General features: G+C 49.2%; 1 protein-coding gene across 1 annotated transcript; it reads right to left on the reverse strand.

Moving 5' to 3' along the window:
• Window positions 1–1174: 1174 nt before the first annotated feature.
• On the reverse strand, window positions 1175–22437 carry LMCD1 (LIM and cysteine rich domains 1). Its single transcript, XM_072347712.1, has 6 exons — window positions 22373–22437; window positions 12802–12890; window positions 12001–12256; window positions 8171–8506; window positions 2978–3193; window positions 1175–2772 (listed from the first exon to the last, which is right to left on the reverse strand). The coding sequence occupies exons 1-6, from the start codon at window positions 22397–22399 to the stop codon at window positions 2614–2616; spliced, it is 1083 nt and encodes a 360-aa protein (XP_072203813.1). The 5' UTR covers window positions 22400–22437; the 3' UTR covers window positions 1175–2613.
• Window positions 22438–23319: the final 882 nt, after the last annotated feature.

Consider the following 23319-nt stretch of genomic DNA (forward strand, 5'->3'; position numbering starts at 1 on the left):
GTATTTTACAAGCTATAGAAATGCCTAAAAAGGCTCAAGTGGGCGCCAGCAGTCCCAAAAGCCAGAAGCAAGCATGCGTATGCTGAAAGTGGGACTACACTGAACTACAAGTTATAAATCATAAAATCAAGGTTCAAATCAGCACATGCTGCAGTGGTGTCTTTTTTCTGAGTAAAGAAATAAAGACATTAGCAATGGAGGATTGCATTAATTCAGAATGCAAATAAAGTTGATGCTACCAGGTATGGACTGTGATCGGAACCCCGCAAGATAAACTCATGATTAAGGCACCTGTGTTGAGGGCAGTCTTTATGTGCAAGATGGATGCGAAGCCAGGACAATGCAAGGAGCAAAGCCTTTGATTCCATTACAGTGAGTGAGGATGAATAAGCAAGACCAGATGCAGCAGTAAGACCATTTCATTTCTCCAAACACTGTGAGGAGGCAGATACCTACTTGGCATCCATCTGGGAAAGCCTGGCCTATCTGAATTCCTCTGCATTGACATCTACCCACCACTCACATTCCTCTAAAGCCAACACAACCAGAACCTCCGCTCAAGCCTCAACAATTCTAACTGTGGTGGGGTGGACTCACACCCCTCTCTGCCCAGCACGTGGGGATGAGGAGCAGCTCTGGAGGAGCACTTTGAGGATCCCTGAGCACACCTTGCTGCTGAAGAAAATCCCCAGCTGGGCTGAGGACTGGGCTCACCCGCTTCTCTGTTTGCTGCAACACAAACACATGGCAAGGACAACACATCCAACCAAGGCAAAACACACCCAGAGAGAGGCCACAGCAGCCTGCTGGTAGTTGTTATTTTCGTTCACCTTTAATAACTGCATGTTTTATTGATTTTTCTTGCACTTGATTTGTTGCCTTTCTGAAGGTGTGTAATGGCTGTGCACCTACCTTACAGAGAAATCACTTTAAGAGGTAACTAGCTGCATGTGTATATGGACAATGACTTCCCATTGAGGAATGCTCTTTAGATGTTAATGTCTTTGCTAAAATGTTTCTTTCCTAAGTGATTCATGCTATTTCTTTCACTGCTTACACTGAGCATGTGCATTTTTGGCTGCCTTAACATTGTAGGGTTTAGAACTGTGCCATGTCTTTAAAAATAATTTACAAAGATCGGCTATTTCCATGTAACAAAAGGAAGAAGAGGCAATGCAGCTAAGCACTGGGTTTTATTTTTCAGTTACACTTTGCTTATAACTGAAGTGCCTGTACATAAAGCTGATCCAAGGGAGCTTTATTATTCCTCCTAGCACAACTTCAAACACAAAGTCTACGCATCCTCTGGTGACTTGTGGCTGCAAGCATACAGATGTGTCTTACACCACATCTGTCTCATCTGCCCTAAAACAGTGATCAGCTCCTCTCATGGTGGGGCACAGCATCCCTGTGATGCATGCAGTGGCAGGCACAGCTTCTACCAACACCTGTTGGCAAGTTACTTAGTCATAAGAAAGAAGATCCATAGCATGGAGTGGACTTTAAAGAGAGAAACCAGCAATTCCCACAGTAGAAGGAAAACCTAGAAATTGTGAGCTCCTTACACACATCTCTGCAAAAAAATATTCCAGTTGTTTCTGGCAAAGAATGTAGACATTTAGTAAAAGAAAAAAGACTGAGCACACCAACGTTGGCCAGCCTTGACTCTCTGATATTTTCTGTGACTAACATAAGCATTGCATGGCTTAGGAAATGAACATCAGCAAAAGAGATTCAGTGCAGATCCTGGAACGATGCCACCCCAACAAGACCTGGTGCACAGGGCTGACCTTGCTCAGTGCTGCAGGCTCCCATGGGAGTGTTCAGTGTACGGCAGGAGCACAATGCCTCTCTGTACAAACACTCCCTTGAAAAAACAGACGGTAGGAGGCAAGCAAGATAAAACTGGGAACAGGGCTTGGGTGAGAACTGCCAGAAGTGTTTGCATTCCAGCTCCATGGCTAAAACCCAGACTGGTGGAATTAGCTGTCTGCCCAGCACTTGCCTGTCCTGGGAGAGATCTGCGTGGCTCCATCTCACTAAGGTTAAACCAAATCGCTCTGAGTGCCATCTTGTTACTTGCTTTTACATTATTGTACACATTGGAGAAAGCTACAGCTACATGTTACTGCAATTCTACATTGTGTGCTTTCTGAAAGTAATCACTCGGGTTAACCAAATTGTTCAAAACCATTGTCATCATTCTGCTAGTGCAAGATTTCCAGTATGGATTTCAGAAAATAAAAGCAACCATGACCATAGGTTTAGTGTGCCAAAAAATATTTTTGAGATGTGTTATTTCTAAAAGAACACTGCAAGATGTTAGTCAGGAGAAGCTTTGAGAGACTTTGTAAAACAACGCAAATCTCTTTCCAATGGCCTCCTAGCAAGATATGTGGGTACATCCCAATCAACACGCACACACATTTCTCCTGTTTCCTCCCCTAGTAAACTTCTTTCTTCAATCTCTATTGAATGCAAAGGGGTACTTGGTTGCTTGCAAGCGAATAACCAGACACTACGTGTTTTTTTTTTTAACTGTCCACTATTCACATTCTTGTCAAATTACCCCATCTCCAGCTTGGCCTCAAGCACTTGCAGCAGCTGCACGGCTCAAAGGCGTTTGCTCCGGCTGCAGGTCGCACAACGCAGACTGCCCTTGTCCAGGCTGAAGGCTTTGCCAGTCAGCAGCGTCTCGCACTCCAGACAGGTGAAATGCTTCTTATGCCAGGCCATCCCCTCTGCCCGCTGAAACTCCTCTGAGAAGATGATCTACGGGACAAACATGGCGCCGCTCATTTCTGCCATCCCACTGGGGCAGGCGGCCCCTGACAGCAGGATGGAGACACAGTGGGCTGGAGAAGGAGGGCCAGGCTGCAGACACAACAAACACAGCACCCAGAGTGCCGTCACCACCATGCCCCGGGCCCAGCTCCTCACAGCCAGCGCAGTGCAGCCTGCAGTTCCCAGACCATACCTCGTCACAGCCGGCACAGCGTGGCCGCAGGCTCTCGCAGTAGTGACGCCCACACCAGGCAGCCCCGCTCTTCCAGAAGTAAATGAGGTCGACGAGGGGCTCAGCGCAGTGGCAGCAGATGAAGCAGGCCGGGTGCCACAGTCGTGCGTAGCCCGCCCGGTCTGCGTACACCACCGGGCAGTCCTCTGGCACCGCCTGCTTGCAGGTCTCACAGTGCTGCAAGAGAGGGCATAACGCTGACACTTCTGTTGCAAAAACAGCAGCAGCGGCACTGCTGCCTGTGCTGCCTGGCTTTTTAGACACTTGTTTACGGCATCTTTCTGATGCATCGTTCCCATCTACCCAGTTGGTAAGCTTGGCAAAACAGAACAATGCATGCAGTCACAAATGCTTCCCACAGAATGGTCTGAAGGGACCGCTGTGCTCTGCTCAACACCCCGTACTGCCAAGGACAGGGGAGACAAAGCATGTAATCCCAGGCCTGTGCTGCTCAGGCTGTTTTTGCCCTAGCTCTTGCTCTGTGAAGATAAATTTAAGAATGCCAAAGCCAAATTTCAGCTTGGAAGGCGCAGCAAGCAGCAAGCAGTCTGCAGTGATGCCATAGAAACAGTGCAGTGAGGTGAAAGAGCAAGAAAACACTGAACTGAAGAGAAAGAGATGTGTGCAGCTCAAGGAAAAGGCTGGAAAAAATGTCTTAATCCTGTGATAGGGCTCAGTGACAGTGACAGAATCACAGAGCGCTCATGGCCAAAAGGAGCAACATCTCCAAATGTACTGCCCTCTGTAAACATTTGGACAGTATTAAGTATGGATCGAGCACCAAATCTTAATTAAAAGTCATTATAAATGTGCATCTGCCAGCCCTCATCTGGAGCAGTGCTCATGGCCTTCCAGCCAAGTCCTTGGGCAAGTGAGACTGGCACTCTCCACTGCCAGCTCCATAAATACATGGCCTCGGGGGGAATCCCCTAGAACAGCCAATCTGTGCTAAAATCCAAATGTTATCAGAGAAAAAGTTAAGACATACCATAGTGCAGGAAAATATGTGGTGTCAAAGAGAGATACTATGCACAGAAATTAGGAGCTCTGGTCTTTTCTAATTTCTTCTTAGCATGTATGTCCCTACATAAGGCAGATGTCACTCTGCAGATATCAGCACAGTGCTCTCAATTTACAGCAGTCCAAAGAGACGGACTGGGGTGATGGACTGTGCCTGCGGCGTGACTCTGGGTGGTTAACTCAAGCTCTGAAGCTCTGCTTTGGCACCATGTCCAACTGGCTGGTGGGCAGTCACTTCAGCTCCCATTCAAGTCTAGGTAATCCAACTCATGCTCCTAAACAGCACTGGGGCTTCATTCAATGCAGCCTTGATGGCAAGACCAGGCTTCCTCTATCCAAGCAGCAGCACTGCTTTCACAAGGTGCAGTGTTAAGCAGCTGGCCTGTCATATCATCATAGTATCATAGTATTGTGCGAGTTGGAAGGGACCTTAGAGATCATCGAGTCCAACTCCCGGGTTTCGAGCCCTCTGTGTAGCGAAGTGGCACTTCTACCCCCTGCGCCACAGGGGGGATTCGAACCCGGGCACTTCGGTGCCGCAAGCAGCACTTTATACCACTGTGCCACCAGGGGCACACACATATGGCCAAGTATGGGCTGAAAGCTCCATAAAGCTAACGCCGGTGCAGCATCTCTGGGGTGGTTTCTTTATGAACACTGTGCTTATCTTCAGAGAATGTTACCCACCGTATCTAGCCCCTTTTTGCTAGTTTCCAGTATGAATGCTAAAAGGATTATTCTTTATATCTAGGGAGTTTTCTCAAGCCTACGTCTCCCCTCCCGGCAGCAGGCTGTGGGTCTGCTCTACCTACGCCCACCCAGCTGCTTTGCAGGGCAAGTATTCCTAGCATGCCACACGTTTTGCTACTGCCTCCTCCTCTGCTCAGTCTGGACTTCTGGGAACTGCCCCACGCAGCCCCACGACCAGTTCCATGAGGTGACAGGCACATCTAGCTTAGGCAGCAAATCTGGTGCCATGGAAAAGGCAGCACAAGAGGACACATATCCAAGCCTGGAAGAGGATATGCCTGCTTCTAGTGCTCCTTCCCTCTGACAGGCTCCAGCAGCCCTTCTAAGCACTCACGAGAACTATGCAAGTGAGCAGATAAGCTTCCAGCATGCTGCAGAAGCCACGCTCTTGCTGTTCTTCTACAAAACAGAAAAACAATCCAACTACATGAAGTGACAGCCCACAGTGCAAAAGTGGGCTGGCAGTGTGATCTGCTGTACATTGACATGGGCGGACCATGAGGGAAGCACTCTGTACTGAGCACAGATATGTTTCCACATCCCGACACCTTCCCAGGCACCAGCCCCAAGCAGCAGCTCACCACTCAGGGCACCCACCCTCACTGCTGCTTCCACCCTTCCAGCAGCCTCCAGGCTCACCCCGCCCAGCTTCGCTTATCTTGCAGGATCTAGCAGCGAGAACAAACACAAGCAGCTTTCCAAGACTGAGCTCAAATTTCTTGCCAATAAGAACTATTTAAAAAAAAAAAAAAAAGGAAAAAAGAAAGAAAAAACCAAAACCCTAAAAAACCCCTCTTATTTTGCCGCTTCTTTCTATTGCTAATTTTCACCATGCTTTTCTTAAGCATCACATAACTTATATTCCTCTACCAGTACCACTCTAAAGAAAAAGTGGCTCTTCACATTTAAAATGGGATTACAGCTAAGCACTCACTTTACACCTCCATCATGCAGGAGAGCAGTGAAGACTTTATTAGTGCTGTTGCCAGAGGTGCTGTCCAAGAAAGCATCCCTCCCTCTCTCGTTTTTCAGACCTGCTCTCTCCCCTGGCTGCAGCTCCTACAGAAGGAGTTCCTGCCCAGTTTTGCTGGCCTCAGATCTGGTAGGACAACAGCTAACTTGGGTCAATGGCTTAAGGATCTGATGTGATTGTTTCCAACACAGTGGCTTACAACACTGGAGGACTTTCCAGTTCTGGGAGGGTTAAAGATATTTTGTGCTTGGTGGAAAGCGTTCAGCTAATAAGACAGCCATATTGCTGTGGGGCCCCTCTCTGCAGCCGAGAAAAGTTCAAAAAGCCATGTGAGCTCAGATGCCTTGTCCACAGTGATATACGTTGGTCCTGTTTGCTTTTCTTTACACACCATTTCAACACAGCTGGCCTGAACGTGCAACAGGAGATTTAACTGCCCTAACACAGGGACCACACAGACACCTGAGGAAACTGACTTGGATTACTTCTTGGTGCAGTGCTGTGCCTTCTTGGTTCATTCTCTTCTAAAGCCAGGGTGTTTTACACCCAGTCTTCATAAATCTGTGGCTCAGGCAGACACCTTGTTCTGAAATAGGTGAAATCAAGCTGCTGGAACTGACCAGAAGCTTTGGTATGAAATAGGTGAGAGTTTGTGTCCTACTTTTAATGGACTCAAGGAAGAAATGTGACAAACTGCTCCAGAATCAGAATCTCCAAAATATGCAGTTCAGCACCACATTGCCCTCAGGCCCATCCCTAACCCAAAGGCACTCATCTCTTCCCAAAAATGCCTTCCTTGCTGCTCTGCAGAAGCAGGTCTGGGATACACAGAGGTGGAGAGTATCCACCTTAAGCCAGGCTGTGTTGGGCTGCCTCCTTGCTCTACAGGGCAGGCACACTCTTCCTCCTCTTCCAACTCCAACCTCGTGATATTCAACACAGATTCAAGTTTCTGTAGCAAGGTTTACTGTCTGTTATTTTTCTATGGCAGAACTTTTATCCCCATGCAGTTTTGTAAAAACCAGCAGGCCTTCTGGAATTCCTTATTGTGGGACACAGTCCATTCACTTTCCTTCAGCTGCATTAATTCCTGCACTGCAGATCACATTAAAAATGATGAGTATTTTGTTAGAATGGGAAATAGGAGTTCTGCCTTTGGTACAGAAAGAAACCATAGAACTCTGGAGCTTGCTGCAAGCTGAGCCTCACAACACATTGGTCAGAGTAGCTCCTATGACTGATTTTGCTGCAATTCCATTTTCCAGACAGTGCCTCAAGAAAAATAATGCTTTATACTCTAAGCAGAATAACATCCAGTTATGTATTTATTTAGAAGGACAGATCTGTAGTCTAAATAAACCCTAATTGCTACGACTTTTATTAATGAGTGTAATGGAAACCTTCCTTGTGTTTTTTTCTTTTAAACTTGAAATTCTTTGTCCAAGTCGATGTTTTACTGCAATACTGAAAAACTTTTACTGCATCACTGGACTCTGAAAGTCAGATATGTGTTAATAGAAAAGGACATAGCAGAGGAGAGACATTTCCCAATATGGAATGAAAATGAAAACTGCTCTTAACATGTTACAGTCTCAGTTTAGTAGTTGCTAGAAAAATCTTGCCTTAAAAACATTCAGATACCATTTCTCCATCTCTAAGTCCTCTGCTACAAGTTACCCTCAAGGGCCAGTACCAAGTATTTTCAGTCAACACGTTATGATAAGCATGTGTTCAGCAGTCACCATGGCCACTCAGCTGCATTTGGAGAACATAAATCTAAAAGGGCATTAGGGAATCTCAGTTGTTTCCTTGTGGAAACGTGTTTCTTAGGCCAGAGACATGTGCTCTGCACCAAGTCCCCCAGGCAATTGCAGCCCCTGTAGTACCACCCTGTGTTCCTGTTCATGGCTGTGTTAATGAGGCTAAGCCACTGCCTCCTCTTGCTTGCACTCCTTCACTTGCACTACTCCAGAGACAGAGCCAAAAATACTTGCTAACATGCTGTAACACACAGCTTCTGATCTTATTTACACACCATCACCTGGGAACAGATCACGTTCAATCTTTCAGAGCTGCCAAGAGTCCAAAGTGGAACTCACTTGTTCTCACAGCAAACAGGGAGAAGAGGCCTTTGCCCTCCACAGTGTTCACCAGGTATATGCTGCCTAGGAGGACAGACAGCCCTTCCCCACTGCCTGGGGTGGGTACAGGTGGCACCCTGGGGTGGCACGCCAGAGAGCTGGTGATGCTAGCGAGCTTCTTCTGTTTTGTATGGGCATCCCAACACTCGGACAAGTGGGAGCAGAGCAGTGAATGAGGCATGGATGACCCCCGTGAGCACCTCCCTGGCACCGATTTTCCAGCTGGGACTGTACCCCCCAGAAGCACCCATCCCTCCAGGCAGGACTTACATAGAGCCCCACAGTTGGAGTGCTCTCCAGGGCCCCATTGGTGGTCTCAGGGGGCTTTTCGGCTGCTGGGCCCGCATCCTTTGCCTTGCCCTCCTCCTTTGCATGACCAGCCTGGCCCGGCAGGGCCACCTCCCCGACGCCCAGCGCCTCTGCCTTGTACTTCTTCACAAAGTCTTCCATCAGCTTCACCTCTCCCTCAGCTAGGCCGCGGCACTGCGACGGGTCGTGGTCGTGCACTGGGAGCTGTCGCACGAGCTGCCGCCGGCGGTAGTAGGCCCCGTCAGTGCCTGCCACTGGCTGCATCTCCTTGGGGATCAGCTCCATGTACTGCATGGCCTGTGAGGGCGAGAGGTGACAGTCAGGCATGGAACCCCACCCTGTCAGCCCTTTAGCTTCTGACTGGCACGTGGGCAATGAAAAACCAAATGCACTCAATGCAAGTGGCAGCCAGTCACTTGAGTGAGCTGGTTGCAGGGACCAGGGCCTGAGGGACACGTCCGTATGGAGGGGAACTCAGAAGGGCCCTCCAACCCCACCTGGCATGCACACGGTGCAATTTATGGTAAGAAATCCCTCTACCGTTCCCATAAAGTCCTAAACTGGAAAGAGCAGTCAGATGGCTGTCGAGCCTGAATCTCCAAGGCCAGCACTACCACGCTACTGATTGTGCAATAAAGGAAAGGTGTTTTGCCATGGACGTCCTGCCATGCAGTAGGCGAATGCCAAGAAACCATCCCCAGTGTTCCATTTCCTACCCAGCTGGCCACTTGCCACTCCCATAATAGCAGTGTGAGTGAATCTTGGAGAGGCTCATCCCAGCAGGACCCACATCTGCAGGAAGGGGCTGTGCTGTTTACTTCTTGCTGGCCCGGTGCTTGAAGGGAAGGGAGTTTCCTACTCAAGGCATTTTTCCTATTGTAGTGTGAAGAGCAAATGGGCAGCCAGTTGGCTCTCAGCCACTGGGTTTTAAAGACGAGCATCCAGCTGCATTAGATTTGTTTCTTACTTGGTCAGCATTTGAAAATTGAATTTTAAAGTAATGGAGAAGTTATTAACTATTTACTCTACACGGTCCGGCTCAATATGGTCTTTTAAATACAGAAACACAACCCTGAGCAGCTTGTGTAAACTTCAAAGTCAGCTTCCACTTTGTCTGCCTTCAGCCAAACAGCAATATTCCAGGGCAATATTTTTGCTTGCAGCTCTATGACAGCATTAAATAAACAATTTAATGAAATCACAACTTCTTCTCGATGTCTTGGAGCATATGTTAACTTTTCTGCACACTACATTAGACATCAAAACTCAGTCTGTTGTGACTCCGTGCAGTGACAGGATAGATACCTAGAAGCCTGCAGGGACATGGTCGCAGCCCTGTGGGAAATGGTGTTGCTGGGAGGAACTGGTTATAAAGCTGGAAGATGCTGTGAAAATGATCTGCTACCAAGATGGCTTTCACAGAAGCCAGAAGTCCTAACAGGAACTACAGAAGCAAAAGACAAAAATTCACTTAAAGCACATGCCAGGCCTCACACAGAGTGCCTCACAGAATAAAGATGCAGCCACTGACACCTGACAGTTGGAAAGAAACACAGCCAAAACATCTAGCTGCTGTATGGTGATAACCTTTGAGACAGAGCCTACAATGCAGCCTGCTGACATGGCTCAGCGGCAGCAAGAGCACCAGCAGAGAGCACTGGTGTGGTGCAACCCTAATGGGAAGAGACCATCCCACACCAATGGGCCAAGGCTACTGCACCTTTACACCAGACCTGCGAGTGCAGAAAGTGCCAGAAGTGCATCTGAAGCACCTCACTGCACCCCAGTGCCAGGCTCTGAGCAACATCTCACACTGCTCCTAAAAAGGACATGTGTACTGATGAGCAGCAGTTACCAGTATTTGTGCAGATATCCTTGTGTGACTTCACACCCTGGTCAAGGGAATGCCTACAGGTACAAATGTACATGTCTTAAAATATATCCAGAGAATAGACCAGGAAAGTAACTCAACACCAAAAACTGCCTCTTTTGCTACTATCATGTATTACTGCTGTCAAATGCTATTTTAAGGTGCCCTAGCACAGGTAATTTTGAGAAAGGCTATTTTAGCTTTTCACCACTAACTACTGCATTTTGGAGATATTTTAGGAAGTGCTTTTTCCACCTCCCCCAAGGACCCTGAATATCTACCTCCTAACTTAACCAGGCACAGCTTGATGAAAATGTGCCCCAAGCTTCCCCTGTTACTGGGCCATCCACTTCAAGACAATGTTATAAAACAAACCACCCAAGTTTCCACTTTGCCATCAGAAGGAAATCACTGGAGTGAGTCAGTTATACACTAAAAGCTTTCTGGCCAAAGTCCCTTCAGAACTATCACAAGAATTGTTGACCTCCAGTAATTTTCCTGAATCTGTCAGGTTGATCATTAAGCCAAAATTTATCAAGATTGTCTTCAAAGTGCTTCCTGAGCACTGTTTATACGAAGTAAAACTCCTTCCAATCTGTTTAGGCACAACTTCAGCCTTGAGAGACAAGAAGTTCCAGGGCTCCAGGAAGCACCTTCACTTTGAGCCTTCTCTGTTGCTGGTTCAGCATTGCATCCTGCTGCTTGGAGCTGTGCACTGCCATGCAAATGCACATCTGCAAGAGGGAACATCTGCACTCAGTGTCATGGAAGTGCTAACAGTGCAACAGCAGTGGGATTTGGGAACAGAGCAACTCTGCCTGGGGTGCCAGGTGCCGCAGCACTGCCCTGCAGCCAGCTTTTTGCAGTGCAAATTCAATTCCTGATAAATGCAGGGCTGGGCAGCATGATTAATAAATCACACACTAGGCTGGAGAAGTGCCATCATTGTTCTCCCCATCCTTCAACAAGTTCCCTAATTCCCCCTGGGACCTACGGAAGGCAAACACTGGCTAAACAAACATTCCAGCTGTGCTGGCTCCTATCAACATAAAAGAAAGAGGAAACTACAGGCAGTAGCACTGTGATTGAACAGTCAGACAGTGAAAGGAGCGGCAGCCCTGGCCCTGCACTAATGCTCCAGCTGTGTGCCCAGCGGGGCCCTCCCAGGCTGTTGGGCATAAGAATAAATAACCAGCCTGTCACTTGGGTCTGCAGCTACAGTTTCACATTTGTTTCCCAATTTGTCTTCTAAAAAAAAAGAAACCTGGTTGCAATTTTAAGTAGCCTTAAACTATTTGCATAATTTGAAGAGCAAAAGCTGTCCACTAACGAGCGTAATGTGTAATATTTCCAGTACCACAACAGTCAGACATCAAATGCTTTCCCTCCAGAAGCAGTCTCCTGCGTTCTCTGTACCACCCAACCTTCAGGCTGGATATTAGGAACAATTTCTTCTACAAAGAGCAGTCAGGCAGTGACACGGGTGCTGCTATGGGCTGCCCAGGGAGTGGTGGGGTCACTGTCCTTGGGGTGTTCCAGAACTGTAGGGATGTGGCATGGTGAGGGTGGGCTGTGGATTTTAGATGCCTTCTCCAACCTTAATGATTCTGTGATTCTCTGTAGCTGGCAGATGGGATCTCTCCTCAGCAATAGTTTTATAGGACATGAACGTTACCAAAGGAGCAAGCGTTCTTGTTGTAAAACATGTAACGACTTCTACTAGAAATGTAAGCAAGCCCATAAAACCCCAAAGGCAATCCATTCCTCTTTTCTACCTACTTTGGATATTTACACAGTTTTCCAGAACACTAAGCATTATGTGCGCATTTGCCAAGGCAAACCCAAAGCTTTGCTGTTTTTCCTGATAACTGTGCTGCAGGGCTGAGCTGTGCCTTGATGGAACCAGCTGCTGTCCCCTTACCAGCTTCTGGGTGAGTCCTGGTGGGATCCACTCATATGTGATGGTGTCGAAGGTGGGGTCTTTCCGTGACACGATGGGGTTGGTGATGATCATGCGGTTCCTCTTGTAGATGCGAACGCCATCCCCTCCTTTCACACGCGCAGTGAGTGTGGCATACTTCGAGTCTGACAGCAGGCGGCCAATTTTCCGATCATCCTCCACATCTGAGCTCAGGCAGTGGTCCTCCTGGCTGCACTTGCACGACTTGCATATTTTCCTATGGGTGACAAGGGATATCATCCTTTTAATACCAGCATGGAGGCTGAAGGATCAGCCATGGAGCTCCCGGCACATAGGAAGTTTTAAAGGCACACTGAAGATGTGACATCAGCCAAAAGGCCTTCCTAGTAGAACTGCTCGTGAGCCTGGCACTGAGCTTGTTGCAATGGCTATAAACCAAAGAGAAGCCTGTAAGAGCATTCTCTGCTGGCCAGAATTTCTATCAAGTTTTGAAAGGACTAAATCTGATGCAAGCCCAGGGTCTTGTATTCCAGTATTTCAGCAGGGTCCTGGAACGAGTAGGATTGATTCATAACAGCAGCTAATTGCATCCATAAAAGTAAAACTAAAAGTAAATTTTTAAGAGTAGGAGCAGTGAAGGAAGGGGGATGGAAGGTGGTCCCTGCTCACCCAGGCAAGGCAGAGTGCCCCTTCCACACCCTCCCAGCAGCACTCTGTGCTTTCTGTGCACTCAAAGCCAATGACATGGCAGGACATGAAGGGATGCATTCAGGGACAGTCCCCCCCCCCAGCAGACATTACCTCCAGGAATGTGGCTCAAAGCCCATACAGGTCCCTCTGCAGCGCAAACACAGCACCCCTCGTCCTGACTGCGGCTGACTCATGGACATCTGGAACAGAGCAGGACATCCATGGGGAAAAGTTTGTTTCTTGATTTTGGCATTCTCAGGGGTAAAGTATTTTCCCTTAAATTGAGGGGAGGACAGCACCTGTTCCAGCACGAGGGTGCAGCACTTGAGTGCACGGTACTGAGAAACCAGCGGGGCTGATCAAGCTGCACCAAGGAACTCCCCCACCCCCTTGCATCTTACACAGCACCTCATAGCAGAGAACAAGCCACAGAGTGCTTGTCCTCAGCAGCACACTCTAGTACCCCAGTGCTCAGCAGCACTATCAAATGTGAGATTCCTTTAAGACTTAACACTACCATGCCCTTGTTGATGCCTGCTCCCACACACCAAATTTCTGTACACAGTCTTTACTCCAGAAGTGCTGGCATGTGCTAGGCACCATATGTTTGCATACACATGTGGAGTCCCTCAACATGCAGCTGAGGCTGCAGAGCTTACCAGAGCTTGAGAAGGGCAGTGCCTGCCTGGCAGATCTTAACTCAGCCCACGTGCATTTCCAAGTTGTGACTTCCTTCTGTTTCACCACCCAGCACCCACTGTGTCCCCCTGCCAGCTCCTCCCTCAGCGCCCACTGCATCCCTCTGCTCTGGGCAGCAGCACTGGGGCTCTGCTGGTGCTCCCCATGCCGACAGGTTTCTTCCAACACTTGAGAAGCCCGGTACTGCTAATCAGGATGAAGTGTTTAAGAGGAGGCAGTTCCAGAAACTGCAGGACACTGCTTTGCTAACATTATGGCAATCCACAAAAACACATTTCTAAATGTTCCAATGTGCACTTGAGTGTATGCACACACCCCATGCCTCTTACATGCAGAAAACAAAATGCTTTTGGATGCTCAGTTCAGAGCCAGCTCTCCAGAGCAGGCAATATGGTTCCAGCACAGACCACAGAAGATCTTGCCAGTTCTGGAGCTGTGCTAGGTATGTACCAACTCAATTCTTTCCCTTTTTTTTTTTTTGTCTTTTTTTTTTTTTTTTTTTAAAAATTTAAATAATCTCTTATCTTAGTGAGTCACACAGAAGCTGAGTACAGACAAGGGACTATGAATGTTTGTTTACTCTAAATGCAAACATCTGGATTAAATAAATTCCTCTGGGAAAGTCTCATTACACAGTCCATGTGGAGAAGCAATGAGAAAAGCTCCGTCAGCAGCAGGAGCCATGGAACACCCAGCAGGACAGCTCAGGCTTTGCATCACTCCCATTGATGCAATGCCCTTACCAAGACCTGATCACATGCCTTCCCTACCAGGAGCTCCACATCTCTTTGGAAACCTCTGCTTGCAGGTGTCCATAGCATGACTCCATAGAGCACAGCTGTTCACTGTGCGTGCCAGCCACTAGAATACAGCTGTATGGGAACTGCTGAATCACAGCTTGAACCTCTGATTGACCACCTGAGGCGAGCACTGAGTCAGCCGTGGGAGCACAGGTGAAGGCAACTCCACTGTGTGACCAGAGGCCTGCAGCCTGGCTCCACCTCTCCTAGACCCCATTTAAGGGCTGACTGCCACTGAAGAAGGATTTCTTTCCAGGGATTGCTTCCTTTGGAGTTTTCTGCTGTGAGCCTATGCAGGTGAGCATTTCATTTTTGATCATCTTTTTCTACCATGACTATCTTTCTAACTATAAACCTGTAAAATACCACCCTAACCACATCACTTTTCTAACTGTACATTTGTTAATTGTACAACAGCCAGAGGAAAATGTCTGGGATAAATGAAATGCTATGAAAATTCAGCAGCTCCCCATGGTGTCATGTAGCTCCTGTTGCTGCCCTGGCAGCATCTCCCCTTGTGAGATCTAAAGGCACAGGAACGTCTCCATCTGAAGGACTGCATGGTTCTTTCTCCTTGGACAACGAGGGGAGTTTCCATCTCTGCATAGGGCCAATGCTAACAGGAGCTCAAGCCTACTTTGCAGGCTGCTTGGTCAGCGGCACTTCCTGCCCAGATATGGAGCTTCTCCTCACAGCTCAGCTCCAGCTCCTCAAATATGCATAAAAGGAGATTTCTTCTTTAAAAACAGAAAAGGAAGAAAAAACAAAACAAAAACAGTTTGGAAACCCCACTGAACTTAGTAAGAATGTGAAATAAGATGACTGTCTTAGACTCTGCCAGTGCCTGAACACATCTGGGAACAGTAGTGTTAAAAAAGATGCATGAGTTTAAGATATGAAGAGTTTGAAGGCTTTTGTAATGCCTTTAGAAAATGTCTGTGTCAACAAACTGCTTGGAAGAAAAGCAAATCCTGCTCCTTATGACTAGATATACCATGCATTTAAAGACTTCTATTTTGGCTTTTTTTGTCTTACAGCATTCTTGCTACTAAGGGAAAGCAAGTCAGTGCAGAGGAAATTCTTAGGCAGTGAAATGATAGGAAATTGAGGCCATTCTACCCACGAAAACATCTCTGAACAATCTCAGTAAGACGCCAGCCTCTTGGTCAGTACAATACTGTGGTTCATTACACTGGCCAAAGAGAAGTCCATCCTAGACGCTGGTTAGTTTGCTCAATTTATGGGAAAATAGAGAACCTACAATGACAAATGCTGATGTGGAGAGGAAGAAAAAAAAGTCATTCCTTCTGGTTTAGACTTGACTGTTTTGGAAAGGAGCAATGGGCTTCCAGGATGGCCAGACAGACCCCAGTCAGAAGCTACAAGCCAGCCAAGATACAGCTCCACCAGCCCTGCCCCACTCATAGCTCAGCTGAGATTTCAAAGACCTTATCTGGTGTATCACCACCCTCTAAGCTCTCAAGCATGCCTTGGCTGTAGTCCCCTTGGGTCTGCTGTCCTCAATGGCACACAGAGGAAGTGCTGTATTCACATTCAAATGACTTGGGAACCCCTTTAAATAAGCATCTTTCTACTCCTTTCACAACAGTGATTTTAAGTGCCAAACATTTTGTACATCTGAGGAGACTTCAGACTAAGCTCGGTAAGTGTCTCCCAGGCAGTGCTCCTCTAGTGAAAACCATTCCATCCCCAGTCCAGTGCTGCAGGGAATCACACCAAGCTTCTGGATCACTGGAAAGCCAACATGGAGTGCTCATGGCAGAACGCACACAGCTGGTGGCTCAGACACCTTCAGAAATATCCCTTCCCTTCCACAGCAGCATCTCCAGTGCACAAATACTTCCCACTGCTCTGTGGGGCTAACTCAATATGGACACAGAGCCCTGTACACACATCCAGCTTAAAGCTGCAGCAGTTGGGATGGGGTCCTCCTGCAACCAGTGATGAACAACAGGTTGACAGACTCCATGGCATGGAAAAACATCTTGGGACATATTTAATACCTCTGCTTGTACAGGTACAGAAGAACAGGGTAGCTCTAGCTCCCATGAGATACAACTGCTTTACAGGACAATGGGTAGGAGAAACTTAATATTAATACAAACTTGAGCAGAGCTTACAAGAAGTGCAGTATGGGAAAGTTAACACCCTATAGCTGTTTTTGCAGAGAGGTGATTTATCTCATGTCACTGCAGGATCAGAAAGCTCTTAACGTCTGTAACACAGATTAACTAAGTGCTTTCTTTTAAGGACTTTGAGATAAGAGGGAATGGAGCACAGGAACAGTAGAATGGTATCCAACCCAGCGCAACACAAGCCAAGGGGAGGCTGACCAGGCTCTGCACTGCTCACAGCCCGTTCACCTCCCAAGCAGGGGCATCCACTTTTGCTGAAGAACTTGCTACTGACAGCATGTAAGAGAAATGCAATTGTGACTCTGGTAGTGGCTTTTCAGTAATGCTCAGCTTTCCTGCCTTTATTTTGCTATCAGACTGCTCAGACTAGGCTGCTCCTTACACCATCCCTTTGGCTGCGCTTTGGCAAGATGTGGGGTCAAGAGACACCCAGCAGAAGCATCCTATGTGTTGTGTGACTGGGCTGTCCCCCCTAAGGAAGGTGAAAACAGGAAAGCGGAGTCAGTTCCAGCTGCAAAATCAGTCATTGTAACAAAAACACAATAACTGACAGGGGGAGATCCTTATCTGAGCAGGGATGCTTAGGACCATGGTCCCTTGGAAGACCTTTCCTCCAGCATGTCCATCAGAACCTCGGTCTAATCACAAAACCAGCCTGCAGTCAGTGGGTCTCTGCTGCCAGATGGATGAAACGGTGATGGCCTCGAGTTGTACCAAGGAGGGCACACTGCATATTAGGAACAATTTCTACTCCAAAGAGTGGTCAGGCACTGGCACAGGCTGCCCAGGGTTGTTCCAGGAACACAGAGATGTGGCCCTGAGAGATGTAGACACGGTGGGGTGGGCAGAGGTGATGCAGGCCCCCCAGTATGGCCCAGCCCCCCAATCCCCAGCTCAGCAAAGCCCTCCAGGTGGGCTACTCCACTGTAACATTTGGGGATTGAGAAGTGCAACTGTGAGAGAGGCCCTCCATCAAAGGAAAAGGGTATTGTATTCACAATGTTCCTGGGATGGGGATGGATAGCAATTAATTTATTGTCATTATTTGACTGTAGAACTAAATTTGCATAATAAGGAAGTAAGTCAGACTTCTTTTAAGGAAGTCCAACAGCTGGAGGGTGTGAACACCCATGCAGATAGGATTAACTTGTGCAAGCAGAAGCAACTGCCCTTACAAGTGCATTAATACACACACGTTGCTGTAATAACTTTGACTCAGAACAGCATAAATGGTTCTGTTTCTCATTTTCATAGATGGAAAATATTTATTGTAGTCATGATCTAAAAGCAATTTGTTTCCCTTCCAGACTGAGCACATAGTTATCCAAATTACCGTGCTCATAGAAAAATAGATCACTTACACATAGACTGTCTTTTGCCTCAAATTCTCTCCAGAGGATTTATGGATGAGTTAGGATCATCTAGAATACTGGAGGCACTAATTGATGTTACACTTTGCAGAGTAAGATGCTTATTGCCTGTTATTTCAGCAGCACGAAGATTGGGGAAAGGCATTGATATCTGAGGAAACTATTTCCATGGAGCTGCCAGAGCTCAGCCTACAGAGTGTCAGAGATAACCAAACAGAGCCTCTGCAGACATCCTGCTCTTCCAAGAGCACATAGTTGGCAGCACTGCTCTCTACACCAACAGTGTGCAAACTGATGATAAGAGAAGGGTGGGCTTAAAGAAAATAAGTTGAATAGATTTTTCCACAACCAAGACAGTGCTTCAGACTTTTGGCCTAAACTAGAAAAATAAGAGCTGCAAGTAGGTGTGAGGAATGGGAAGAACCCAGCTGAAATGCCAGTGTGCAGCAGTGCATGGCCACTGTGCTTCAGCTCAGTGTGCTGCTGTGTAGTCCTGCAGATAACTCTCTGTTTTTCCAGAACAGGTTATTTCCCGATTAAGTGTTATCAGGTATAAGTTGCCAAAAGCTGTGCAAAGACTGATCCCTAAGGAACGGAGCCCATCTCAGAAGGCAGTGCCCACAGTACCTCAGCACTCGAAGCTGCCATCAGATGTGCACAGCTGCACTAGGTGAGCACAGTGTGTATGGGCACCACCTGGCTGTCCCAGTGCTGAAGTTTCTCTTAGCCAGGGCTTTAATGCACTGTACACATCTCCTTCCAGAGAAGCATTAGAGCGCAGTCAGATGACAGCTAACAGCACTCAACCCAACACTAGCACAAAACACTCTGCTGTTTTTTATTCCCATCTCTACTGTCCTCATGCACTTTCCCAGCACTTCTACTTGCATAGCCCTGGCTTACACATAAACCCCCCCCACACTTATGACATTCATTAGTGCTCATTTCCATCTCATGGGGATCACCCACTCCCTCAGGAAAGAGGAAGGGCCTTTCCTGTTCCTTGCTTCTGACCGGTTCTGAGTATTTATTGCTGAGCAGATTTGTGATGCTGCACCCAGCAAGTCAGGCCTCAATAATTTATGATGCCTCAAGTTGAAGCTTCCACTGATCTCAGCTGCATGGCCTGCAACACAGGACAGGTCTGCAGAGGTGTGGGGGACTGCAGAGCTGTGGGTGGCATGGAAGCCAGGCTGGGACCAGCAGGAAGCAGCTCGCCTTTTCCAAAGCTTGAAAATCGCTTCCTTGAGATCGTTCTTTCAGCTCATTGTGAAATAAAGTAAGAGCTCCAAGCCAGCACATCCAAATACTGCTTTTCCTGAATGGCTGAAATATGATATTTCTTTCACATTTTAAAAAAGAAAAATCTCAGCCTGAACAAATACTCCAGACACTCCCTCTCTGCAGGATGAGGAGGATTTGGTAACTTGTAAATTGTACTTTATGGGTCTAGATTTAGCCTCTAGTCCAAGCCCCAAAATAAGCTCTTTAACCCATGTCCTGCTTTATGATTTCATATCTATAAATACTTGCTTAGAGCTAAGCAGGTTTCTGCATTAAGATTAACATCTGCTTCTCCAAGACAGCTGCTTTTCCTCTCGCTCCATCACAACAGTGTTGGCTGTCTGGAGTGGGGATCTCAGCACACCCTGCCTTACAGAGGGGCATGGCGAGCAGCGGCCATTACCATCCATTGCTCCACACCACATGTAACTGCTGTGCCCACACACAGCCTAACCCAGCCAAGGGCAGCCTGACACAGAAGATGCCAGCTTTTCATAACAAAGCTCTGAGTATCTGATAACAGAGCAGCGCCACAAAGCAAGACAAAGTCTCAAGTACGTAAATAACTTTGCAGCCTAATTGTTAAGAATTGCAAGGTCCAGCAGCAAGACTGAACTGCTTGTGCAGTTGATGACAGCGCTTGTACAAGAGAGTACATGCACATGTAGATGACTAACACGACTGCTTTGCACACACGGTGGCTACAATGTTTACTACCATTGTCACTTCATGCCCCAATTACTTGCAAGTGGCTTTGGATAGAACAGACTTCACAGATGTGCGCTGCAGAGGGCTCCTTCCAGACATGACTTCCACTAGGACAGCTCAGTGTTCAGCAGCAGCTCTGCCCACAGCACTGCATGGCTGGCACTGTGCAGTGGGGAACACAGCTGTGGGTGTAGCCCAGGTGTCCTGTGTGCACCTTCATCACAGGGTACAGCTTATGAAGCAATGAATGAAGGAATCTGAGTCTCCAATAGACTCCAGTTGTTAAAAACCCCACATTTTGGGCTTAAAGGGCAGGTTCCCAAACAATAATAGCAATCTCATGCATGTCTGCAGATACATGCATTATCCACATGTCCCAATGCAGCGCCCACCCTCTGCACATGGAGGGTCTCACAGTCACAACACAGCAGTGCTTCCCTCTCATTCTGCCATTCCTCTGCCCTGGATGCTTGTAGAAATCCATGCTAAAGAACTGAAGAAGTATAACGCTAAAGATCCAAGAGTTGTATTAACTAAGTAAACTTTACATTGGCTTTGAATAGTGCTTTTAGCTTGGAGGGTTATTTTCTTCTCCTAAAAAAACCCGACTGAATGCAGTGAGAACAGTACACAAATCCTGGTGCCTTCTGCGGCCACAGTCCAGCTGAACCTGCTCCAGGACAGCACAAGGTGCCAGCCATCACACTTTATCTTTGTTTCAAGTTTTAACTCTCCATTTAGAATTCAATCTAAACAACCCCTGTGCCAAGCAGAATGCCGTCCTGCTCATGCTGTTTTAATTTCCTCAGAAAGAATCCCATAATGCGCTAGGCAAGACATCAACAATAATTAAACCCAACAGTGATTGAAAATCAAATTTTCAGGGCCCTGCAACAAGCCCTAATGAGTTCCAGACCTGCCTTCCCGGCTTGCTCAGACCGGCCGCGCGGCGCTGCCAAGCCAAATTAAAATCTGACAGTATTGCACCCTGTGCCCAGAAAAATTGCCCTTCTCATGATTCAGGAAATTAAACAACCGTCTGCCACGAAGACACCCATTTGTCTTTGGGCGTATTATTCCAATGGATTCTGGCTCAGTGTTTCCTCTTGTTTTTGCTGTGCCATTCCACTTCCTGTTTGAAGCGCAGAGCAGTGGGGATGGTACCTCTGCCATACCATGCTCATGGCTGCAGCCCAGGTGAGCAGGAGCAGGCAGCACCATGCAGACAGACACATGGATGTGCAGCTGTGCTGCCATGTCCTGAGTGGGCACAGTCCCGCACACACTATCATCCCCTGCCCAGATTCAAGAGAAGCGACAGCTGAAAGTGCCCCCTTGTCCTTCATCCGAGGGCAGCTAACACCAAACCACGTGTTCTGGAAGGGCTGGAATGCAGAAGCCTTTCATTGTGTATTTCAAGCCCCCTGAGCTACCACTGCACAGCCACACAGCTCAGGCCCCTTAGGGATGTTACTCAAAGCTCCCGGCCAACACGCCCAGTGCAGACAACTGAGCCCTGAGCAGGGCAGGGGCAGAGCTGGTACTTGATACCAACCAACACACATCTCTGGACACAGCACAGTTGCAGCTGAGACTGACAAAGAAGCATCTCCCACTCTTGAGCTGCTTCTCAGCGCTTGCTAGGAGCCTGCCCAGGGCTTCAGCTGTCCCAGCGGTGCCCCACGTACAAGGCTGCAGCAGACCCTGTGGCCGCGTTGACAGGTACCGCGCTGCAGGACATGAGATGGCACCGCATAATAAGGCCCTCACCAAGCGCTGCCCCGTGTCTGCAGGACGGGGTCACCTCGCCGGTGGGCAGCAGGAGCTGCGGATGGACCCCTCCCCTCGGATCAGGAGAGGCTCCCCCGGCAGCCCCGCACCGCCCCGCACAGCCGGACACGGCGTTCCAGCAGCGCTGGGGGTTCCTGCTCACCTCCCAGCGGTGCAGCCACAAAAAGGCACCGCTCCCCGCGAGGCCGCAGGAACCGCCGCTCCCCGACAGCCCATTCCACGAAGCGCACCGTTAAAGTCCCTTCCGAGCAGCTTCACGCCAAGCAGACGGAGCGCGGTCACTCGGCTTCATCTGCTCATCCTACATTACCGCGGCAGAGATGCGGGATTTTTCAGACGGCCGTCAGCCCCGACGGCCCGAGCGAGGGCGGCCAGCAGCGCCCGAGGATCGCAGTCCCTGATGCCGAGAGAGCGCTCAGCCGCACACCACGAGCCGCGCCGAGCAGCCGCTGCTCCGGCAGAGCCGCCCCGGACCGCTGTGGGACCGAAGGGCACGACACGGCCTTCCAGCACCGCGCCCGGCTTCCAGCCGCTCCCAGCCCCACCGCAGTCGGACTCGCAGAGCCGCGCGGTACCGCGGCACTCCGCGCACACGCTGCTTAAGCTCCTCGCTGAAGAGCAGCGCGGTGACGGATGCCGGGTGAGTTTCGGGGCTTTTCACGGAACTAAGAAGCAAAGGGGAGCAAATCCACCGATCAACCGCAGTTAACGCTCCCGGCGAGGAGCGCTGCCACCCGAGCGCCGGGACCCGACCTTGGCGGTACCCCGTCGGCTTTCAGAGCGTCGCTGCAGCCCCTGCCCGCAGCGATTCCCGTCCCGCGAGCACAGCCGCACCGGGACGCGGTGCCGGAACGGCGCCCTTCCCCGCACGCACCTTCTGCACGCCGGGACTCAGCTCCATCCCGCGCGCAGCCCGCAGCCCGCCTGCCCCGCGCGGCACCTCCCGCCACTTTTCATTGGCGGCCCCCGGAGCCCCGAACGGCCCTCGGCCAATCCGCCGCCGGCGAGAAACTTTTCCGGCCAATGGCGTGCGGGGGGCGGGGCCGGACGGGGAGCGCCGGATTGCGCGGGGTGCGCGCTTCCTTGCGGTCCGCAGAGCGCGGCGAAAGGGCGGCTCGGGTCAGCGGCGGGCGCGGCGTCCCGGCAGGCGGATGCGCGGTATTTTTAGCAAAAAACGGCGTCTGAAGCCGCGGCTCTCTTGGCGTTACAGCGCGTTCCGCGCGACCAAACGTGCCCTCTGTGTGCTGCTGCGTGGGAAGACTGGGTCTTTTGCACGGTTTCTCGCTCACATTGCGGTGCTGGTGGGAGGCTCAGCACGTATTCCCTCTGTCCCGGTGAAGCGGTGCTCGCCGCCGCCCCTACAGTCCAGGAGCCCAGGAGGAACCGCCCTGAGCCACCAGAGCCCCACCAGCATAGAGGCCGTGTGGCCTTACACAGGCATGTGGAGCACGGCATTGTTTGTCATCTCTGTGTCACTGAGAGCTTGGCAGCCACCGAGAGCACTTGACACGGCAATGCGATGATATGACCTCACTTTCCCAGTACGCACACACATGTGGAGACCTGGGCAGTAGGAAAGAATTCACAAAGATTCCTCAGCTCCGTAGGGCACAGAGGGGATGCTGCCACCGGTGCTGCTGCCCAGCCCTGAGCAGTGATGTGCGTGCAGGGATGGAGGGGGCTCTGCTGGGGCAGGGATGTGCCCCATGGAGAACCCTGAGTTGTGTTTGTAGCTCTTGGGAGGAGCTATAAAGCACCACAGCAGCGTGCAATGGGTGCTGGTGGCTGGTCGGTGGGAAACCTTGATCTGTAGGTATAGAA

Source organism: Excalfactoria chinensis, chromosome 12, assembly GCF_039878825.1.
Source record: "Excalfactoria chinensis isolate bCotChi1 chromosome 12, bCotChi1.hap2, whole genome shotgun sequence".
NCBI classification, from domain to species: Eukaryota; Metazoa; Chordata; class Aves; order Galliformes; family Phasianidae; genus Excalfactoria; species Excalfactoria chinensis.

Excerpts from the sequence above, each read along its gene's own strand:
- LMCD1 (XM_072347712.1), bottom strand. The coding sequence starts at position 22,399 with ATGGAGCTGAGTCCCGGCGTGCAGAAG. Across the intron at positions 8,507-12,000 it reads CAGGACTCACCCAGAAGCTG|GCCATGCAGTACATGGAGCT; the intron begins GTAAGGGGACAG and ends TCGCCCTCACAG. Across the intron at positions 2,773-2,977 it reads GCTGTGCCGGCTGTGACGAG|ATCATCTTCTCAGAGGAGTT; the intron begins GTATGGTCTGGG and ends TTTGTCCCGTAG.